This window comes from Petaurus breviceps, unplaced genomic scaffold (genome assembly GCF_028583685.1).
Source record: "Petaurus breviceps papuanus isolate PSGF00001 unplaced genomic scaffold, PetGlider_PUasm1.0 90919, whole genome shotgun sequence".
NCBI lineage: Eukaryota > Metazoa > Chordata > Mammalia > Diprotodontia > Petauridae > Petaurus > Petaurus breviceps.
In genome coordinates this window covers 35,904,125-35,922,415 of record NW_027187378.1, presented here as the reverse complement: position 1 = coordinate 35,922,415, position 18,291 = coordinate 35,904,125, and the positions used below count along the sequence as shown (strand labels likewise).

The following is an 18,291-nucleotide window of genomic DNA, read 5'->3' as shown; positions in this document are numbered from 1 at the left end:
CACCCCAAAACACAAAGGGAGGTTGCTTGTTCTGGTTATACATCTTTGTGTGTGAACTGGTTAGTAGGAGTTTTATTTCTGATGTCACTCCATAAGGTTTTCCTCCCTTTGCCTCCCTGAACTCCTTGTCTCTAAGAAAGGAATCCTCACAAGAAGCCAAGTACTCCATGCTCTCCCTCCTCTCTCTTCTGGGGGAGTTGCATTCACATGGCCAAAAGGTGAGAAACATAGCTCCCTCAAATGTTAGAGTTACAAGGGATCTCAGAAGCAATCCACTCTAACTCCTTTATATTTAGAAAGGAAGAAACTGAGACTCAGGGAAGCAGAGTATAACACCAGGAATAGAAACCAGTTCCCCCAAGCCAAAATACACATGTTGCAAAGTAAGAGGAATGGATTTAGAAGCAACAAGTACAGCCAACTTTTTCCCGGAATATGGGGAAGGAAGGAAGGAAGGAAGGAAGGAAGGAAGGAAGGAAGGAAGGAAGGAAGGAAGGAAGGAAGGAAGGAAGGAAAGGAGAAGGGCAAATATGATCTCATTTGATCTTTAAAATAATTCTGGGAGATAGGTGCTGTTATTATCCCCATTTTACATATGGGGAAACTGAGGCAGACAGTGGGTTAAGTGACTTGCCCAGGGTAACATAGCTAAGTGTCTGTGGCTGGATTTGTACTCAGGACTTCCAGAGTCTGGGCCCAGTGCTCTTTCCATGGCACCACCTCTCTGCCTAGACATAGCTGAGTTCTGTGCCTCCATTTCTCCTTGATCTATAAAAATAAAGGGGTTGGCTCAGATGATTTCTAAGGTCCCTCCTGGAACTAGAATGGATTGAATTGCAGATATACATGGCTAGTCTCAGACATAGACATAAGTTAGTTAGACCACAGCTCAGTCCCTTTCATTCAGTTTCACTGTAAGCATTTTTATCAAAGATCATTATAAAATACAAAGTTCTGCTCCCCAACTTTAACATTATAAAATGTATGTCTCACAGTCAGCACCATGACAGCAAAAGGAAAAAATATTTTAAAATGTATTTATTATTACATATTATGTGTGTGTGAGTACATACATATCACTGGTTCATATCATAAGCTCCAAGACTTGTTTATCAGAGTGAGGATACCCAGCACTGGCCCCAGGAAGTCGCTTTCCCAAATAGGTAGCAAGTCATCATTTCTTACATAAGAACTTTTATTCTAAAGACCAAATACAGCGAGTAATTAGAAGCTCCTTTCTCTTGAGTTAGTCAAATATCACTTCAGGGATATCCAGCACAATAGAATCATACCCCTGCACTTCCAAGGTCAGGGGAATATTCTAGTCACTCTACAAGCACAATATCATACCTAGAATTGTCCCAGGGTTGCTTCCTTACCCACCCCCCTAACCCCAGAATCATAATTTCACATGGGCTTTGTGGAAATTTCTGTACAGTGATAGTGACCAAACAACATCCTCTGTCTATAGAGACAAAGCCTACCTGGATTGGGTGGCATCATTGAGATAGTCGATCAATAAGTATGTAAGTACCTGCTATATGCCAAGGGAAGCAGAGTATATCACAGGACTGAGAGTTAGAAGTCCTGGGACTCAGGACTCAGAGTTCTGTCTCTGCCTTGAGCAAATGGCTTCAACTACTATCACCTTCATTCTTTCCATCTGCAAAAAGGAGATGCCTGTAATCACCTCCCTCACAAAGTTACTGTGAAGTGAAATAAAGTATATGAAAAGGCTTTCTAATGGAAGGATGCCATATAGGACCTATTCCTCAAACTGTTAGCGCTCCCTGCTAATTACCCTGTATGTATATAATATATACCATATACATACACAATACACATAGACTTATGTATGCATATATATGTGTATCTATCTATGCTTATTTGTATATATGTCTCCCTTAATAGAACATAAGCTTCTTGAGGGCAGGGACTACTTTATTTTTGGCTTTGTAGCACTAGTAAAGTGCCTGAAATATTGTTTGATTGAAATATTGCTATCCCTCTTAGGGCCTAACACAGTGTTTTTCCTAGACAGGTGTTCAATTTGTTGAATGAATGAATGAATAATAGAAGAATCACAGAAGAAATCTATTGATAACCCCTAGGTGTTGCCTGTTAGTTTTACTGTACACTACTAAGTTATTCGAACGACATGCACAGAATAAAACAGTTGACGATATTTCACAAGTCTTATAGTCTTCAGGAAGGGCAAACAGGTGATTTCAACACCAGATGGTGTTATAACATTGACAGACAGCAGCAGCCTATGATAGAACCCCGAGAGAACACAGTTTGATGTGACATGGTTCAGACATATCATAGGTCAAATCCAGTTCCTGAAACAGAACAGTGGAAACTAGTAAAAATCCAATACAGCACGGACCACAGCAGGTCAGAGTCCCATCTTTTGGCACCACTGCCACAAGGGAGCTTTACCATGTCACAAAAGGACAGTCCCCTCCCTCAAGCTAATAGTCTTCCCTAATGAATGCAGGCAGGGGAAGAAGGATGTGAAGGGGAAGATGATAGGTGCAATTTCGGGCCTTGAGGGATGGCCTCATCTCTTTTTCCTTGGGTGTAGTAAAATTGACCAAATCTAGACTCTAAATTTCAGAAAGTAAAAGAACAGGGAAAGCAGATAAAGTTAAAATTTTACTGTGTGCCCAGTAAGTGGTTGTAGAAATAACCCTGCTGTTCCAAATACACAGACGATTATAAACACCCAGAGAAACACTCGGTCTACTACCATGGCCACGTATTTCCAATCATCTTCTACCTGAAATCCAAAAAGAAAAAAATGAGTTTTCTTTACCAAAGACAGTTTAGAGAATGTCATCTGTTTTACTACCATTCCCCAGTGGCCTTGTATGTTCAGGGGCTCCAGAATGACACACTCTACTCCTGTTGAATATCTCATACTTAAATGCTTCTTCTGACTAATAAAAAAAATAAATAGTGATTATCAGAGTCCCTGATCTCTCACCCCAACATTATCTAAGGGAAAGATGACAGCTCCATAGCTGCCTTTTGATGTTGTTGGACCTTGGGAATCTATGTCAGCAGATTCATCACAGCCAATACTTTTGAGTTTCTCTGTGCCCTAGCCCTTGGGTGATTTGACTAAACTATCAGGTATGCTCAACCTCATCTGGAACAATACTTTTAGCAATCCCACAGACATTAAGAGAATGACACCCAGGGCTACCTACTTATCAAGAGTCTCACTTCTTCACTGGGATGAGCATCCTTTTCTTTCCCTCCTCCAAGCACTAACTACACTGTTCTGCACACAGTGTGATAAGAGTTAATTTTAAAACACCAACAGTGGAAACCCTGTTTATACATATATGCATATATATGTATATGTGTGTATATAAATATATATGTATATATGCTGGTTACAAGAAGCCCTAGTGTAGGAGAGATTGGTACACTCCTTGAGGTTACTGACCCTAATTGGTGCCTTCTTGCTTTTATAGCTCAACTGCCCTGACTTTCTTGCTGGGCTAACAGTAATGCTTTAAGCAAAGAGTTCTATGAACTTGCATTTGCTACCCAACTCCAAAGAAACGATGATAGACTCGGAGTCAGATTGAGGTATTGGGGGTAAGTGGCAGGGGGAAACAAATGATCAATTCAGGAATTTGTTTTACTTGCATATATATGTGTTTATAACAGGTTGATTTTCTTGCTTCCTCAAAGGGTGGGGGGCAGGAATTGCAGGTCTGAAAATAAAATAAAATTGAATTTTTTTTTAAAAAGAAAGCCATGCATTTACCTCCTTTGTTTCATTTTGGTTCCTCATGTTTTCTGCTATAAATTGGACACTATCAATCACATCTTTGACTTCAGATGTATACTCCAAATGTTCTGTCATCCATTTTAAAGACTGATAACTTAATTTCTCCTTGCTGGCAGCTAACTCATTGGACTTGTTACAATGGCAACATTCCTGTTCTTCGAATAATTTAGGATCTTCACGTTCAGGAAATTTGATCTTGGCAGACTTCCTGGCAAACCCTTTAGAGTTTTTATTGGAATGTTTCTCCCTTTGCTTTTCCAGAGGCCTCCTCATCATTAGGATTTTGGGTAACATCTGGAGGAAAACTGTTTTGACCCACTTGGGCATGGTGTGTGTTGTGGGAGTCCGATAATGAATGTTTAGTACAAACACCGTCACTACAATGGACAGTGTCACAAAAATCATTGTGAACAGCAGGTATTCACCCACCAGAGGAATCACAAGGGAGGTAGAAGGTATAGTTTCTGTGATTACAAGCAAAAACACAGTCAGAGAGAGCAGAACTGAAATGCAAAGTGTCACCTTTTCTCCGCAGTCAGACGGCAGGTAAAAGACTAAAACTGTCAGAAATGAAATGAAGAGACAGGGGATTATCAAGTTAATTGTGTAAAACATTGGTAGTCTCCTAATGTAAAAGGAATAGGTTATATCTGTGTAGATTTCTTCACAACAGTTATATTTTATGTCATGCTTATAGCCAGAAGCATCAACTATCTCCCATTCACTATTTTCCCAAAAATCATTCATGTCCACTTTTGAGCCAATGATTAAAAGGTCAATTTTCGCTTTGTCATAGGTCCAGGAGCCAAACTTCAAGGAACAATTCTGATGATCAAAAGGGAAAAAGGTGATATCCATAGGACAAGAACTCTTGAAAATAGCTGGTGGGGTCCAGCTTATCATGCCATCATACTTAAGAAGGGCTTTTGTCTTGCCTTCAACTTGAAAATCCCCAACAGCACTGAAAATGAAACCAGACAACATTAACAATGAGGCCTATGGCTATGTGGGACTAGATTAAAGATAATATACAGAGGAAGCTTTTGAAAGGGAAAGAGAACCATGTCTTACTTGTTATAGAGAACAATATCAGGCTTCCAAATTTTATCAGCAGGTACCCGAAGCAATTCAATTCCATCATATTCCGCTGGATTCCAACGCAATTTGTAATCATTCCAGATCTGAAAGAGAAAATGGTGATTTTCATATCAGAAGTTCAAGAACTTTCTTCCAGCATTAAATTCACTTTTACTTCCTCTGTGTTCTGAAAGTATTAATACATATAGTATTCATTTGGGTCTGGATACTAATAGGTTTGAGTTCTTGGAAGGAAAGTTCATCTCTACTTCACTGCCATGATCTGACTTAACTGGGGGTGTGATGAAGAGGAATACCCTCGACATCCCTGACTGTTGATCATTCAACCTTTGGGAGACTAGGTGGCACAAGGAATAGATAGCCAAGCCTGGAGTGAGGAAGACTCATCTCCATGAGTTCAAATTCAGCCTCAAACACTTACTAACTGTGTGACCCTGGGCAAGTCACTTAAATCCTATCTGCCCTAGTTTCTTCATCTGTAAAATTATATGTGTGTGTGCATGTATGTATGTATTTATGTACATGTATGTATATATATACATATATATATATATTCCCCTTTCCAAAAAATCTAGGTAGAGTCTATATTTGGGAGTGACCTGTATTTAGGTCAATGAAAAAAGTCACCCACATATGCTTTTTGGTGTCTTAGACTATTCAAGAAGGATTATAAAGACAAAAAAGCTCTTGCCCTCAAAGCATTTACATTCTTTTGAGGAGTAGGAGAGTAATAACAGATACATAGATAAATAAATATAAACCATTTGTTGTTGTTCAGTCACTTTTGGCTCTTGTTGATCCCATTTTGGGTTTTCTTAGCAAAGATACTGGAGTGGTTTGTCATTTCCTTCTCCAGCTCATTTTACAGATGAGGAAACTGAAGCAAACGGGGTTAAGTGACTCGCCCAGGGTCACACAGCTAGTGCATGTCTGGGGTCAAATTTGAATTCAAATCTTCCTGACTCCAGGCCCAGTCCTCTGTTCACTGTGCCACCTAACAGCTCAAATATAAAACATACATAAAATAATTTGGAGGAGGGAGAGGGGTCAGGGAGAGTGCTAACAACTAGAGGAATCAAGAAAGGCCTTGTGTTAGGATGGAACCCTAGTACTAGAGCTCACAGAGTCTTTTAATACTCTACTTCTGCAAGCATGGGGTTGGTTCATATTAAGCCAGATATCACCATATGTGACACTTAAGGTTTTTCTTGGGGGGGGGAAGTCTTTTTGCAGGGGGGAAGGGAGGGCAATTGGGGTTAAGTGACTTGTCTAAGGTCACACAGCTGGTAAGTGTGTCAAGTGTCTGAGGCCGGATTTGAACTCAGGTCCTCCTGACTCTAGGACTGGTGCTCTATTCACTGAGCCACCTAGCTGCCCCCATTTAGGGGTTTTTTAAAGTGAAATTTTGGGTGGAAGAGTATTTTGTTGGTATAGAAAGACAGGAAGAGAGTCAGTGGATTTCAGATAGCAGACATTACTACTAATCCAGGGAGAAACAAGGTATATGAGCAACCCAGATACCTACATGGCGCAGCCACAAATTGGTTTCCATGATCTGATTAACTTCATCCTAAGGGAAAAATAATAATAACTTTCATGTTATCACAAATGCCATAAAACACAGATGCATGTTAGCATGAGAATTAGGACCCATAAACAGTCAACCCTGGATAATCCATAGTAAAGAGAGGGAAGAGTCATGAATAAAATAAAAAATAGTACAAAAACCATTCATACTGTGCTTTGGCATGCAGTCAGGGAAAAGGCACATGCACAGTCAGACCTTCTTGGACTCCTTCCCATTAGCCTCCCTCTAAGTGAGGCCCTAGCCCCACCAGCTTTGAAAGGAAATATAATGGTACAGTGGGATAAAATCCCAGACCTTCTATGATGCTTTCCTTGATCAGCCCAGCCCAGTCCAGTTCGGAGGGCTTTCTCCCTTCTACGAATTTCTCTAATGTTCATCATCTCTGCATTGCACAGTAACCAGCACACAGCAAGCATTAAATGCTTCACCTACCTACCCACTTATTAGAGTTACGGAGAGAGTGTTAGACTAGGGTGAAAATGGGTTCTGATCCCAGTTCTGCCATTTGGTAATCATGTCATCTTGGAGCAAGATATTTAATGTAAAGCTGTTGTCAACCTTTCTGTTTATCAGTTTCATCTGTCAAATGATGATAATAATACCTGCTCTGCCTGCCTCACAAAGCTGTTGTGAAGATCAGATGAGATGTGCCCAAAGAGCTTGGGAAAACGTAAAATACTATTTTATAATCCATTATTATTAATATTTGTCATATACTGCCATATATCAGCTTCTTTGTGCTCTCTGTCTCAAGTCCAAATAGACAGTAAGTTCCTTGAAGATAGAGACCAAGTCACATGTTACTTGGTATCCCCCATAGCATTTGGTACAATGGGTTGCACACAGTCCACATACAATAAATGTTTTTTGAGTATTTGATTCAAGGAGTCAAGGTAGAAAAGGTTCTTCCTTCCATTGATCGGACTCAGAGTAGAAAGAAGAAGCATTCTCCCTTACCCTAACAAAAAAAAGAAACAAGTTGCTTCTGAAGGGGCCTAGATTTTTAAAAATTATTTAGAAAAAGCAACTAATTTTAGTGGCAAAAGCTTAAAATTCAAAATTTCATATTTACTACTATTACTACTACGACCACCACTACTGATAATAATAACCTGGAGTCAGGAAGAGTCATCTTCCTAAATTCAAAACTGGTCTCAGACACTTACTAGCTGTGTGACCCTGGACAAGTCACTTAACTCTGCCTCGGTTTCCTCATGCATATAATGAACTGGAGAAGAAAATGGCAAACCACTCTGGTATCTTGGCCAAGAAAATTCCAAATGTGGTCACAAAGAGTCAGACGTGACTGAAATGACTTTACCACAACAATAATAATAGCTAACATTTATATGGTGCTTGATGGTTTTTATTTTATCCTCATAACAACCCTGGGAAGTATTATTATTCCCATTTTTCAGATGAGGACACTAAGGCAGACAACAGTTAAATGCCTTGCATTTAACTAACTAACTAGTTAACTAGCTAATTAACTAACTAAATAACACAACTAATAAGTGTTAGAGGCTGGGTTTAAACTCAGGTCTGCCTGACTCCAGGTCTCTCTCTACTGTACCACCTAGTGTAAAAACGTGAATTCCTCCAAGGAATATATAATACTACTTGATATGAGCATTTGGCACTAAAGTATCACAGATCATAGATTTAGGGCTGGTAGTGACCTTAGAGAACTTCTAGTCTGATTTGTCCATCCTCTGTTTTAGAAGAGGACTGATGATGTCATAGGGCGATGCTTTGACTCATTCATGAATTGGATTCTAGTGAGGCAGAGTTGCACAAAGTCCTTAGCCTCTCTCTTCCAGTCATCTAAGTCCAGTGGTATGACAACAGTCAAGACGACAAGATGCAGTGGGCAACCTTGGCATCTTCAATATCTACCCAGCTCTAAGCGCTCCCCAGAGCCTGCTTCAGCCACTGTCGTGGCCATTGGAACAGATTGGCCTCATCCACCCATTCCACTAGAGGAAGTCTTCACATGCTTGGGGTAGACATCCCCAACTTACTTAGTCATTTATAGAGGAGGAGACCAAGACCCAGAGAAAAGTAAGTTAGCCACAGTCATAGCTGAGCCTGGGTTTGAAGGCTATGCTTGTGTCTCCAGATCCAATGTTCTTTCCACCATGCTACCCTGCCTGCAGCTAAGTAAAGGTCAAACAGCAGAAAAGTCATGCCTTGTTTCTAGGGTCATGTCTACAGACACTGAGTTTGTTTCATTACTTAATTTCTCTCTCACGAATAGGTCACTGATCCCTTCCTGCCTTGTGTAGTTATTTGTGTAGGCGTCCCAGCACCCCTATGAAACGATTAGTTTTTAAAGAAGGGAAAATTTAAAAACACACACACACACACAAAACAAAAAAAACCCCATGACTTATTTACAATGCTTCACATTCTTAAAAAATTATTTTCTTTGAATGGCTGAGTCTGGTTTGCTTTGTTAGGCTGGGTGAGATCTCTCTGAAGCTGAGTTTTTCTTTGCTACCCAATATATCAATAACTAACACTTCCATAGGGTGTCCCAAAAGATTTAGTGGGGCTTGCCACACTTAGTGCACCTGCACTAAGACTTTGGGGACATGCTGCATCATGCTTTAAAGTTTACAAAGTGCTTCATATCTGAGTCTCACAACAACCTACTAGGGAGATACTACAGGTGTGTGCTTGTTGACTGACTAACTGACAAAAACATTCTGAGAAACGTTCCATAGGCTTCAACAGACCATCAAAGGGCTCCAGGACACAAAATGTTAACTCCTGCTAAGAATACAATGATCTAAGACAATTTTGAAGGACTCATGAAGAATAATACTATCTTTATACAGAGAAAGAAATGATAGAATCTGAATGTAGATAGAAGTGACTATTTTTCACTTTATTTTTGTGGGTTCTTCTCGGATTTGGGTTTTTATTTTTATTTCTTTTTGTCTGTGTTTTCTTTCTCAACATGACTAATATGGGAAAAAAATAGAACTCCTGCTAAGATAACATGATTAGGGGCGGCCAGGTGGCTCAGTGAGTAAGAGCACCCGCTCTAGTGTTGGGATGACCTGGGGATCAAATCTGGGCTCAGATACTTAGCACCACACCCAGAAATAACTGGCCGTGTAACCTTGAGCAAGTTACTTAACCCCGATTGCTTTAAAAAAAAAAAAAGATAACATGATTGACTTTTAAACTAACATGATAGAACTTACATCTAAACAAGTATTGCCTTGTTCAAAGTAGTCCCCTTGGAGAGTCTGCACACTTTATTCCAATATTCTTTTATTGTTCAAAACAGGCTTGGAATACCTTTTTTGAAATTCTTCTCAGATCTTACAGGAGTTTTAATTTTAATTTTTTCTCCAATGGAGCATTTTATTTAAAAAAAAAAAAGAATATTCTAGGATTTTTCCACCTGTATGTTTTTTACTTGATTCCTTTATGGTCCATGATACCAGCTGAGGTTATAGGCACAATGAACCCAAATTGATAGGATGGCAGTAGATAATTCTGCCACTTTTGCAGATCTTTCCATTGAATATAAATTCTGGGACTGATTACACCACACTTGTTTAATTTGCCCATGGGTTCACAGAAATTTTTCCTGCTCTGTGATCATCAATGATCTCAGATTGATTTATCATCATCATTAAGAACCAGACAATTACCTTAGAACATGGTTTAATGAGAACCTGTCATTTCCTCGCTTCTCTGAGAAGTTGATGCTCTTTAAAGTCTCTGTCAAGACATTCACATGCACCATAGTGGTGGTGTTGCGAGACAATCCTGCAGCCTTGCAGATTTGTTTTGTTTTTTAATATACCCAAATTTGACAGATTCATTCTGTAAGAGTGTATTTGCTCTAGATTGGGGGAAGGGATATTCAGTAGGCTTGCTATCTTGGGGTGGGGGGTAGGGGAAAGACAGGGAGAAAATTTGTAACTCAAAATCTTGTGGAAATGAATGTTGAAAACTAAAAATAAATTTAATAAAAATAATTTTTTTAAAAAAGTGTATTTGCTCTTTGAAAATAGCCAACACATATTCATAGTTAGGTCTAATGAGTAAAGTAGGTGATTACATGGCATAATGCCATTTTAAATAAAAAATTAGAATTGGCTATACATAAAAAATGAGACTGAACCAATATTCTTGCGTGGCATATAAAATGGTTCTGAAACCAGTACAAAAGAAGAAGGAATACCAGACATTTTTTGAAGCATGACAATATAAGATCATATATATTTGGAGTTGGGAGGGACCTCCAAAGTCATCTAGTTCACAGATGTCAAATGCATGGCCCACAACATTCCTGAGTGTTATGAGCTGGATTAAAATGTAATTGAGAAATAATTAACAAAATAAGTAAAAATGCAATAGAACACAGATGATGTTAATATGCAGTTTTCTATGTCAACATGACCTTAGGCCCTGTTTAGTTTAGTGGCCCTGTTTCTATTTGACTGTGATACTATTGATCTAGTCCATCTCTCTTATTTTACAGATGAGGAACCTGAGGTCTTGAGAAGTACAGACAGTGGACCATGCCCGAGGCAGAAGTGGGATTCAAACCTAGCTTTGTTGTTCAGTTGTGTCTGACTCTTCATGACCTCATTTGGGGTTTTCTTGGCAAACATACTAGAGTGATTGGCCATTTCCTTCTCTAGATCATTTTACAGATAAGGAAATTGAGGCAAACAGGGTAAAGTGACTTGCCCAGGGACACACAGCTAGAAAATATCTGAGTCTAAATTTGAACCCAGGTTCCCTGACTCCAAGTCTAGCACTCTCTCCACTATACAATGCTGCTTTATTAGAACAATTGTGCTGAGTCCCAATGTGATGGTTTTGAAAGATAGCAACTCATATATGCATCCAGTAGAAAATTAGTCTCATTACTTTACAATTTGGTAAACTGTAAACCCCTGGTTTTGGAATCTGGGTTTGAATCCTAATTCCACTATTTCTAAGTTGTGTGACTGTAAATCACTGCATTTCTCTAAAGCTTCATTTCTTCATCTGTAAAATGGAGATAATAATATTTGTAGTTCCTACCTCAAGGTAGGTTGTGAGGAAGGTGCTATTGTAAAGCTTTCAGGTACTAAAGAAAGGCAAGCCAGTGTTGATAGTCACACCTCTTAAATAAATTGTGATAACATCTGGACAGTACTTTAAGCTCTTTAGTGATAAGAGGCTAAAATAGATCCAAGCTCTAAACAAATATTTCTTTCATTCAATGTCACTTACCACATTGGCCAATTGGGTAATTGCCACTTCAAAATACACTGTGACAGGATCAGACACATTTTCTACAGGTCTGATGAACTGGTTGTAACGAGAAAACAGCTTATGAAACAGGCGTTCTTCTGACTCACAAGTGGTACAACCTGCATTAGCCCAAACAAAAGGAAATGAGGTATTTCACAGACTTTCAAAGCAAAATGGCCCTATGAGTAAACAGAAGACCTCAGAGGTTCTTAGGAAATGGTGGCTAACTTAAGTGAGGCATTGCATAAAGCTTTTGTGGTTTAAAGACCAATCAATGCAAAGTTTTCCAAAGTGACTTTTGCCTAAAGACTTGGGAGGTTGGAAGGGCACATCTGCAGCAGCAGGATCTTTATGATCCCATTTAAGAATGGCCACCATCTTGGTGCTGATTGACTGGAGTTTAAGTATGTTGATGAGTTTTGCCAGAATCTGTTCATTCAAAGGAAGCAGTATATAAATTTATCTCAAAATGTCTCTACCTTCAGTATTGGTTTTTTAAAAAATAATGGGTATTTTTTTCATTATTAAAGTTTCTTGGCCACATATTCTGCCCCCATATGAGCTATTAAGCCAGGGCTAAAGTTTTACTATGGCAGTTTTTTCAATTGAATGGAAAATATTCTATAGCACCTTAGTGTTAGAAGGGACCTTAGGCTCTGTTAGAGATGATCCAATTCACTTTCCCATTCAATGCAGAAATTCCTTCTTTAATATCTCTGAAATCCTCAGCTACTGCTTCATGCTCAAGAACTCACAGCATAATTTACTTTTGCGAAATACCATCAGGTTAGATCAATACAATGACAAGCCACAATTCCAGCAGAGCAAAGACGAAATGCGTTACCTACCATTAGCCAGAGAGATGATGGATCTGTGCTCTAAAGAAAAGAACATTTGATGGTCAGGTGACTGCTAAAGTATGATATCATGTTGGGAAGATGTGTGAGCCATTATTTAGGCTGTAGGAAAAAATTCTTAGTGTAAAATATATACTGGACCTCAAAGTTAAAAGACATGGGTTAAGTTTCAACTCTGACATTTATTGACAGTGTTATCTGGGAAAAGTCACTTAATCCTTCTGAGTTTATTTTCTTCATCTATAAAATAGGAATAATGATACCCATGCCATTTACCTTGTAGAATTCCTGTGAGGACCAAACATTTTTATCAATACAATAGGTATGTCTACATTCCTCCTCAGGCAAGTGACTTGTGGAGTTTACTGATGAGCAGAGGAGGTCACAGGTCAGGGAAATAGTTTCTGTAGCCCTTAAGTGAGATAACTGAGAAGTCTAGGGTCCAGTAAGTGTTATTTGTGAGTAACTAAGCTTCCTCTTCTTGCACCAATGGGAGATTGAAGATTTATCTTCAGCCTCAAAAGGGTTTCTGTCTTAGGGAGGAGTTAGGTCTATAATCTCTTTTATCTGTAAGTGATGTTTTCACTTTTGCCTAATCTGATTAAATCCTTCATATATTTGTGACTTTGAGAAAGGTGACTCAGTGAAGTATATAGTCAGGGACATAATGACTGGGAAGAGGCAATGGGTTGAGGATCATAAGAGCTATGATATTTGATTAGAGGCTTCAGACACAACCCCTAGATTGATGATGTCACTCCATTCCTCAATAAGCTTCTCTATTGCCACTGTTGTTGTTGAGTTGTTTCAGTCACCTCTGACTCTCTGTGATCCCCATTTGGGGTTTTCTTAGCAGAGATACTGGAGTGGATTCCCATTTCCTTCTCCAACTCATTTTACAGACAAGGAAACTGAGGCAGAGTTAAGTGACATGCACAGGGTCACACAGCTAGTGTCTGAGGTCAGACTTGAACTCAGGTCCTCCTAACTCCAGGTACATCAGTTTATCCACTGTACCACCTCCCTGCCCTCAAGCTTCAGTGAGTGATTCCTCATTATCTCATTATTATTAGTAGGAGTGTTTTACATAAAATACAAAGTCCTTTATTTGTCATTTAAAGACCATTACAATTTAACTTTAACCTGTCTTTCCAGGCCAATTACATATTATCCTCATGAATGTTCTATTTGAGCCAAAAAGGTATACTTGATGTTGCATTTATAAGACATTCCATCTTCCTTCTCCTTCCTTTGAAAAAACGATTTCCCATGTCTTTGATGCTCTGTGTCTTTATATGGGCCTTCAAGGACCCCCATCAAGGTTCATCTTCAATCTCACTTCCCTAAAAAGGCCTTTCCTGATTTCCTCAGTTATTAGTACCTTCCCCCATTATATTGTATATATCTTATAAAGTTTTTGGATTTACTTATGGCTGCAGATATTCATTCTTTCAGTAGAATGTAAGCTTCTTGAGGGCAGGGACCTTTTTTTTTGCCTTTGCATCCCTATCACCTAGTACCATGTTTAGCACATATTAGAGATGTGTAATAAATGTTTTATAATGGAATTGAACCTGAAAACACGGATACCACCCACAAAAGGGAAAAGCCAAGGAACAGAGTGGCAATTGGATACTCTGAGGACCTGAAAAGCACACACACAGACCTGGTAGATTATTCCAGAGCACCCTCCCCTGCCAGGTGGTGTCTGAAACATCAATGACTTAAATAAAGGATTAAGATACTTTATTTCTCAGCTTTGCAGTAAACTCATTGGATAATGAGTTAGCATCCAAAAAAATCTTTGACGGGCTAGAACCCTAAGCCAAACTAAATTAGATGAAATTTGTTAGAGATAAGTAAATCTTCTCTGAACCTGAGTGCAGAAATTCAACTTTACAAATATACCATATAGGAGAGGCATCCAGATAGCAATCAATCTGAAAATGATCTGGGCATTTCAGTGGACTGCAAACCTAATAAGAATCAGCACTGTGATACAGCAGTCAAGGAAGGTAAGGGGATTCTACACTGGAGTAAGAGGCCTGGCATCCAAAACTAGGGAAGAGACGGGATAATTCATTTACTTGGCCAGATTCTGGAGCATTGTGCTCAGATCAGGGCACCACACTTTAGGGAGGACATGGGTAAGCTAGAAAATGTCCAGAGTGTGGTAACCAGGATAGTGAAGGTCCTTAGGATCATGTTCTAGAAGGATCAATATAGAATGGGGATATTTAGTCAAAAGAAAAGTCAATTTACAGGGAATGTGAAGGGTCATCTCCTGGAAGAGGGATTAGACAGTTTCTGCTTTGTCTAGAAGACAACTTGGAGAACAGGGTTAAACCCACAAATGGACAAATTCAGACTCAATATAAGGCAAAACTTCCTCACAATTAGAGATCTCTACAAGTGTAATTGGCTATCTCCGAAAGTACTGAGGTCCCCCTCAATGGAGTAGTTCAAGCAAAGGTTATATGATCATTTATGATGTGGAAGATAGCGGGATTTGGAATCAGAGAACCTGGATTCAAATCCTGGTTCTGCTACTTCCTACCACTGTAATCTTGGCAAGTCATATAATGTCTCAAAGGCCTCCCTCAATTTCCTCATCTATAAAATGCATAGAGGGGTGTCTAGGTGGCACAGTGAATAGAGCACCAGCCCTGGAGTCAGGAGGACCTGAGTTCGAATCTGGCCTCAGACACTTAACACAGAAAACTAGCCGTGTGACCTTGAGCAAGTCACTTAATCCCAATTGCCCTACCTTCTGCCTCCAAAAAAAAAAAAAAAGCAAAAATAAAGTAAAATGAATGGATGACTTCTGAGGTCCCTACCAGCTCTAAATCTATAATTCCCACAATCCTATGTTTCAGAAGGGAATTCATGTTCATTTAGAGGTTGAGCTACACGTCCTCTGAGGCCTCTTCTAACTTCAATATTCTGTGATGAAGTGACTGTGATTCGTTGAAATTTGATAATTTATATAAATGACAAAACAACATATTAATGTCAGATGTTATATATTTATTAAATTACCTGGCATTAAAGGTCCTCCATAATCTATGACCAATTTCCCTTTCCAATCTGCTATCCCTCTACTACTGTACACAAATTTGCCATTCTAACTGAAAGGATTTACTCACTTCCCTTAAACATAGCATCACATATTTTATTTTATTTCATTTTTATTTTTGGAGGGGGGAAGGTAGGGCAATTGGGGTTGAGTGACTTGCCCAAGGTCACACAGCTAGTTTTGTGTTAAGTGTCTTAAGGCAGATTTTAACTCAGGTCCTCCTGACTCTAGGGCTGATGCTCTATTCACTGTGCCACCTAGATACCCCGCATCATATGTATTTTATATTTGAAAGGGATCTCTAGTTCAAATACCTCATTTTGGAGATGAGGAAACTGAGGCCCTGGAAGGTCCAACAACTTGCCCAAAGTCTTGTACTTTCTATTTTCTATGCCACTATTCACTTTTTTTTTGCTTTTTTTTTTTTTTGGAGGGGGAAAGGTAGGGTAATTGGGATTAAGTGACTTGCCCAATGTCACACCACTAGTTTTTGTGTTAGGTGTCTGAGGCCAGATTTGAACTCGGGTCCTCCTGACTTGAGGGCTGGTGCTGTGCCACCTAGCCTCCCCTACTATTCATGCCTACTACTATGCCCTTGCCCACTCTGAATCTGAATCCTAACTGTCTCTCAGGGTCATGTTTAAGTGCTCCATATTCTGAGAAATCTTCCTTGACCTCAAAGCAATCTTTGTCTTCTCTAAATAAAATTAGCCCTCATTGTCTATACCACTCACTTGGCATTAATAATATATAATCAAAAATTATATATGGTTTTAAGTTATTAGGGCTGCTAATGTTAGTAGACAGAGAGTACTGGCCCTGGAGTCAACAGAACCTAAGTTCAAATCTGGCCTCAGATACTTACTAGCTGCATGACCCTGGGCAAGTTACTTAACCCTGTTTGCCTCAGTTTCCTCATCTGTAAAATGAGCTGGAGAAGGAAATGGAAAACTACTCCAGTATTTATGCCAAGAAAACCCCAAATGGGGTCTCAAAGAGTCAGACACAACTGACACAACTCAATAAGAACAACAAAATTACGTTATTGGCTATCTTTTTTTACATACATATAACTTGATTCCATAACTAGATCATAAGATCATTGAAGACAAGATTAGCTTCTCAATAATAATAATAGCTAATACTTATGTAGGGCTTATTTTGTGCCAGACACTGTGCTAAGCACTTAAAATTGTTACCTCATCTGACCCTCAAAACAACTCCAGAGGTAGGTACTATTATGATCTCCATTTTACAGATGAAGTAACTAAAGCAAACAGAGGTTATCTAGGTAACCATACATCCTAATCTTTTTTTTTTCTTTTTGGAGGTAGGGAATGCAGGGCAATTGGGGTTAAGTGACTTGCCCAAGGTCACACAGCTAGTAAGTGTTAAGTGTCTGAGGCCAGATTTGAACTCAGGTCCTCCTGACTCCAGGGCTGGTGCTCTATTTACTGTGCCACCTAGCCGCCCCCATCCTAATCTTTTTAAAGTAGAACCTCTCTTTTGTCAGATGATGCATCCTTATTGCTTAGCATGCAATTTCCACTCATTTCTCTAATGATCAATTGTGGGACAGAGGGCACGAAGTTAAAACTGGTCTCTCAAAGGCTGTACCTGTGGAACAGAAGCTCCCTAAGGTTCTAGGACAGAAAGGCTTTGAGTTTGAACCCGGTGACACCATATGACTTTCATATTAGGTCAGCCTACCTATGTTTAGAAAAGCTCCTCATCATCCTGGCTTCATCACAAGGTGACAAGTATTTTGTCCAGGGTAACTATGAAGACCAACTACTACTAACTCACAGAGAAGTCACAATCTTTATTTGGTGGAAAGAAGACCCACAGTAATTAGATCATGGAACCCAGAAGAACTGAAACCTGCTGGGCACACAGCAAGGAAAAAATAAAGATTTGTGAACTGACTGATCAGCTGATGTATAACATAGACAAGATATAGTATGCAACCTAATAATGTCTTTCAATGATCACTACACAGTTGAGATTTTAAAATTCCAACACCCAGTTTAGTTAGTGCTTCACCCTGAGTAGATGCTCATTAAATGTTTTCTGATGATTATAGTTTTAATGAAAGACTTGGGGCCTAAAAGGCTGAGATGGACTGAGGATTTTCTGCTTTGGAATGGGTAACTCTTGTAAAGCATTCAAATGAACTAAAACCCCAGTGGGCATTTGAGGTAAGGTAGACAGTTTAGCTTGGAATTTCACCTTGGTTTCCCATCTTTCTAATTGGAACCTTCTCATCACTCATACCTCCCACTCCACCTTCCATTTCTCTTACCCAGTCCAACTATTTGTGGTCTGAATTTTGGGGTTGGGGAGAGGAATTAAGAGAGGGAAGGAGGGTAAGAGATAGGACTAAGATTTTCTAGTTGAGACACTATATATAACTCACAAAACTTCTAACAGCAAAGAGTTCTGTTATTCATGGAAAAGTCCTACTCTTGGGGCGGCCAGGTAGCACAGAGAGTAAGAGCACCGGCCCCAGAGTCGGGATGACCTGGGCATCGAATCTGGGCTCAGATACGCAGCACCACACCCAGAAATAACTGGCCGTGTAACCTTGAGCAAGTTA

At 39.4% G+C, this 18,291-nt stretch overlaps 1 protein-coding gene across 1 annotated transcript in view; it reads right to left on the bottom strand.

Annotated features, from left to right (window-relative positions):
* Positions 1-1,045: 1,045 nt before the first annotated feature.
* CHRNA6 (cholinergic receptor nicotinic alpha 6 subunit) overlaps positions 1,046-18,291 on the bottom strand; it is a 19,600-nt gene continuing 2,354 nt past the window's right edge. The window contains exons 2-6 of the mRNA XM_069075386.1: positions 11,742-11,881; positions 6,432-6,476; positions 4,880-4,989; positions 3,785-4,769; positions 1,046-2,782 (exon numbers count right to left, since the gene is read on the bottom strand). Of these exons, the coding sequence (XP_068931487.1) occupies positions 2,651-2,782; positions 3,785-4,769; positions 4,880-4,989; positions 6,432-6,476; positions 11,742-11,881 (1,412 nt within the window). The 3' untranslated portion in view covers positions 1,046-2,650. The remainder of the gene's footprint in view (positions 2,783-3,784; positions 4,770-4,879; positions 4,990-6,431; positions 6,477-11,741; positions 11,882-18,291) is intronic.